Source organism: Miscanthus floridulus, chromosome 18, assembly GCF_019320115.1.
Source record: "Miscanthus floridulus cultivar M001 chromosome 18, ASM1932011v1, whole genome shotgun sequence".
In the NCBI taxonomy this organism is placed as follows: Eukaryota; Viridiplantae; Streptophyta; class Magnoliopsida; order Poales; family Poaceae; genus Miscanthus; species Miscanthus floridulus.
In genome coordinates, this window is record NC_089597.1 from 15,142,348 (window position 1) to 15,147,139 (window position 4,792).

At 51.5% G+C, this 4,792-nt stretch overlaps 1 protein-coding gene and 1 long non-coding RNA gene across 2 annotated transcripts; both read right to left on the reverse strand.

Annotated features, from left to right (window-relative positions):
- Window positions 1-330: 330 nt before the first annotated feature.
- On the reverse strand, window positions 331-1,447 carry LOC136523339 (uncharacterized). Its single transcript, XM_066517056.1, has 3 exons — window positions 1,088-1,447; window positions 803-1,000; window positions 331-608 (listed from the first exon to the last, which is right to left on the reverse strand). The coding sequence occupies exons 1-3, from the start codon at window positions 1,445-1,447 to the stop codon at window positions 504-506; spliced, it is 663 nt and encodes a 220-aa protein (XP_066373153.1). The 3' UTR covers window positions 331-503.
- A 226-nt stretch (window positions 1,448-1,673) lies between these two features.
- Window positions 1,674-3,210, reverse strand: LOC136519752 (uncharacterized). The gene is made up of 3 exons (XR_010775042.1): window positions 3,042-3,210; window positions 2,731-2,843; window positions 1,674-2,288 (listed from the first exon to the last, which is right to left on the reverse strand). It is a non-coding gene; the product is annotated as an uncharacterized lncRNA (long non-coding RNA).
- Window positions 3,211-4,792: the final 1,582 nt, after the last annotated feature.

Sequence of the window (4,792 nt, forward strand, 5' to 3'; positions counted from 1 at the left end):
TCTTTGCCGAGAGCTATATCGAAGGCCCTCGGCAAAGACCTACGTTTTTATTTTTGTCTCGGAATTTCTTTACCGAGGGCTGTGTTCAAAACCCTCGGCAAAGACCTACTTTTTAATTTTTCCTGGGAATTTCTTTGCCGAGGGCTATGGTTAAGGCCCTCGGCAAAGACCTGTTTTTAATTTTTCCTGGGATTTTCTTTGCCGAGGGCTATGGTCAAGGCCCTCGGCAAAGACCAGTGAAAATTTTCAACATTCCACCTGTTTCTTGCTTTCCATGCAGACAAAATATATATATATATATATTCAATAGCAGAAATATCCCACAAATATCACAATCATCACATATATCTCACAAATATCACATATATCTCACAGATATCACATGTATCATCACAAGTCCAAATTCAACAATTCCATAAGTCCACAATCTAACTCAAGTGTCAAGTCCACAAGTTCAAATCCGACTGAGGCTGGCCAACCTCTCCAACCGTCTGGCCTCTGCGTCACCAACCTTCCCAACCGTCTGGCCTCTGCGTCGAGGGTGGTGTAACGAAGCCTCCAGAATCAGGTGACGCACGAGGGGGGTTATTGGAACCCGCCGACTGAGGCTGCACAAACAATTATATGCTTATGTGAGATTGCAGTAATTATTCTAGGACTACAGTTTTAGTATTTAGACAGAAACCTATCAAAATTTTTATAGCTAGTGTTGTCTGGGTTTCTATGTCATACAAGCAAATCAGTAGCTAGTGTTCTCTGGGTTTCTATGTCACACAAGCGAGAAGTGAACTTTAACGCTTACAGGAGTAGCTGCAAACGCGTGCGGCACCTGAGGCGGAGGAGCTGACATCTGCACAGGCACACCCGTCTTCTGCCCAAGAGCTTGCATGATTTGCATCATTTCTGCAATCCTGACCTCCTGGGCCTGCCGAGCGGCCTGCTCAGCCTCCAGCCGAGCAGTGAGGGCCGTGATCTGCGCCGTCTTCTCGTTGTTCTGGGCCTGCAATATTGCACTCCAATATTTCAGTAATGCAAAACTAACTCAAGTGTGAGAATATTAATTTACGACGAGTAAAACAATAATTACCTCGAGCGCATCGACCCGCTGCAGTGTCGGAGTAGGCCGTGAGCGTATGGGCTGGCTGGAACTCGTGCTCTGTGCTCGGAGCTGGCTCAGAGTGGGAACAGTGGTGGGGTCGATGGCGGCGTTCGCAATCCACGTCCGGCCGTGCTTCCTGCCGCCACCGAGCCTCATGATGGCCTCGGCATCAATGGGCTCGGTGCGGACGTCGTACTCTGGCCCGTGCCGCTGCTGTACCGCCGACGTGTACTCCTGGACTTTAGTGTACACGTTAGGGTCGGAGTATGCCTCGCGAGGGGCAGCCGGGTCCCAGGTGACGTCGTCGGCCACCCTGGTCTGGTGGGACATAGCCCACGCCGTGAACATCGAGACATCCTCGTCCGGGTGCGCAGCCTCCTGCGAGAAAGGCGGCAGGTGGTGAGCAATCAGGCATACGTTAAGCGTGAAACTAAATAGAAGAAAAATCACTTACATGATACTACGCCACTCTTTATTTGTCAAGATCATAACGGTCGATCCACTTGTGCTACCGAGTTGTCAAGATCATAAGGTCGATCCACTTGGACAACAATGTATCTTATCATATGGCATCTTGAGCGCACGAAGGAGTTTTTCTGACTCGTACAAGTTGGGGGGCAGAATGTGGTTCTTCGGTAGCATGGTGCCAAACACAGTCAACATCTTATCGAAGCCTTCTCGACTCAGGTTTAACTCGGCCTTCAGCCCCATCACACGCCCAATGGCATCCAGCTGAGAAATATTTGTATGCTCGTGAAGGGGTTTAGACGCCGAGTCCAACATTTTGTAGAAGGCTTCTACGTTTGCCTCCATCTCCTCCTTGTCACGTCCTTCAGCGAACTGAGCTTGGTGAGCGTCATCTATCATGTCTGCTACCCCAGCATCATCATCAAAAGGCTCGAGACGTGGTCTCACCACCTCCTCTCTGATACGATCGGCTTCACCATGGTAGATCCACCGGTGGTAGCCCGGCGTATAACCATGGTACACAAGATGTTTACCCATGGTCTGCTTGTCCACCCTTCTCCTGTTGTCACAGTGGCTGCACGGACACCAAACTAGAGAATGCCCTTTAGCTACACCCTCGCCAAATGCATGTTTCAAGAAGTCATCTGTCCTCTTCACCCAATCCACGTCGTAATCGTTTCGACTTCTTCGCCCCGTGTACATCCACTGACGGTCCTCCATCCTTTGACAAATACATCACCGAGTAACGTAACCATCAACTGCACCTAGCCGGTGTTCCTACTGTCTAATAGGTGAGGATAGATCCTAATCCCACCCGCGTATGCGTAGATGAGGTCAGTTTCCATGCTCCGCTCCTATCCGAGACAGAATTTCGGCAGCACCTCTCCGATGTTCTCCCAATACACGTCCTGCAAAGAAGTTTGTGTATTCGGAGAACAATGGGGAGGTGCTGCCGAAATTCTGGCTCGGATCGGAGCGGAGCATGGAAACTGACCTCATCTACGCATACGCGGGCTGTCCAAAAAACGTGGACAATCCGAAACAGATACGGTCAGATACACACAGTGATCTGCATGCCTCCAACCGTATCTCTTTCGGACGGGAGACGCCTAACTGGTTTACGCAGTCTACGACAAAGATACAGGAGTAGAGGTTGTTTATACCTAAGGTGGCGGTGGAGACAGGGTAGCGGGGCAGTGGCGAGTCGGGGCAGTGGAGAGTCGCAGCGCCGACGAGGACAATCGACTACTCTGAAGCTCCTTTGACGTCCTTTGCTCTGCAAAAAAAAAGGGTATAAGTTAAAAATTTCGGCAGAACCTCCCCTGTACGGGGAGGTTTCCAAAACCTGCAAAAAAAATCGGCTCGATGGCCAACACCCACATTCACGGCACAAAGGCCGACACATCAACAATGGGAGGCACGAAGGCCATCCACATCAAAAAACGGCGCGATGGCCGACAACCCATGGTTTTACCTTCTACTCGACCGAGGGACGGGGAAGTGAAGGTGACGGCAAGGTCGTCCAGACGAGGCCGTTATCCAGAACCACCTGCATTGCATGCCCAAGTAATTGCTTCAAAACATGACCCGCTTAGACAGTGAATAAAACAAGTGCAACTGCAGAAAAGTACTGAACCAGTAAATCCTAAATTTACACGCTCTACTAGATCGATGCTGATTAATAATCAGTATGTACTTAGTAGCTTAATGATTAGTCAGTGGTGGGTCCACGACGACTAACTGTCAGTAGCCCTAACGGTGGAATCATTGCAAGGGGGCGACCTGCTAGCTAGCTCGGAGCAGAGGGCTCACATCACATGCACGGTTCCGGGGCAGCCTGGCATGCAAGACTGGCCACATGTGCAATGTGTTCATCAGCGTACTTTCATTTCGTTAATTATCATGCCAATAATCAAACACCTACTTGTAACGGTTAGCTAGATTAATCATAATGAAAGGCAGTACATCATAATGAACAGAGTGCAAGAACCAAGAAGACGTCAAGGTGACCGGCAGGTTGGCCGCAAGGAGGCACACGTGTTTGTGCCCCTGTGCAGTAGGGGGCTACCTAGGCTAGGCGGCGAGGGTCATGTTCTTGTCCCAATGAAAGCGCCATCTTTGTATTTGGCTTCTATGGGAACTGGACCATCCAACACTAGGTGGAGGGCTCGAGGCCAAACACCATTGGAGGCTCAGCGTTAGATGGACCGACGGACAAACACAACAACAATCACATCGTCAATGTCTACTATAACATTTGATATTTTTATATAATAAAAAATATCAACATTTTCATTTATAATCTCAAGTTTTTTTAAATGTGATCTTCACAAAGTTACCTTGTGCCTCTAGGGTAATGTTTTTTTTTTATGAAACTCTAGGGTAATGGTGGTGCTGAGTGGATTGAGTCTCACGGACATATTGAAACTGATGTGCATTATATGATGCTAGACATCATGGAAGTAGTACTGTAGGTTGAGGGATTTGCTATCGATGTGTTTGAACTTCAACAATTTATAAATAGGTTGAGGGATTTACTGTAGGTTGAGGGGGCGACGGGGGAGCGGCGTCGGCGGCCTGCGCGGCGTCGGCGAGCGAGCGCGCGGCGGCCTGCGCGGCGGCGGCGTCCGCGCGGCGGCCGAGCGCGCCGTGGCGTGCGCGGCGGCGGCCTGCGCGGCGGCGGCGGGCAAGCGCGCGGCGGCGGTGTCCTCGCGGCGGCCGAGCGCGCGGTGGCGTGCGCGGCGGCGGCGGCGGCTGACCAGCGGCAGTGGCGGCTCGGGCGGGCGCGGCTTGGGATAAGGCCGCCCGCCCGGCCGTTCCCTTTTTTATATGGGGGCCCTCTTTGCCGAGGGCCTAGATCCAGAGCCCTCGGCAAAGATTTTTTTATTTTTTTTATTTAATTTCTTTGCCGAGGGCCAACATCCAAGGCCCTCGGCAAAGATGTTTTCTTTTTATTTCCGCCGGCGCCATCCCGTTCAAAATATTTGCCGAGGGCCTGTACAACGGGCCCTCGGCAAAGAGTTTTATTTTTTTATTTCCAAATTCTTTGCCGAGGGCCTAACGCCGAGCCCTCGGCAAAGGCTGACGGCCGGTGCCGCCGTCACGCTCGGCCGAGGTCGCCGAGAGGCGGTACTGTGCCGAGGGCCCGACCCTCGGCAAAGGTGGGCCTTTGCCGTGGGTCGTTGATTGCCGAGGGTCGGGCCCTCGGCGAACGAGCCGTTGCCG

Excerpts from the sequence above, each read along its gene's own strand:
- LOC136523339 (XM_066517056.1), bottom strand. The coding sequence starts at position 1,447 with ATGTTCACGGCGTGGGCTATGTCCCACCAGACCAGGGTGGCCGACGAC. Across the intron at positions 1,001-1,087 it reads AGCGGGTCGATGCGCTCGAG|GCCCAGAACAACGAGAAGAC; the intron begins GTAATTATTGTT and ends GCAATATTGCAG. Across the intron at positions 609-802 it reads ACGCGTTTGCAGCTACTCCT|CCTCAGTCGGCGGGTTCCAA; the intron begins GTAAGCGTTAAA and ends TTGTTTGTGCAG.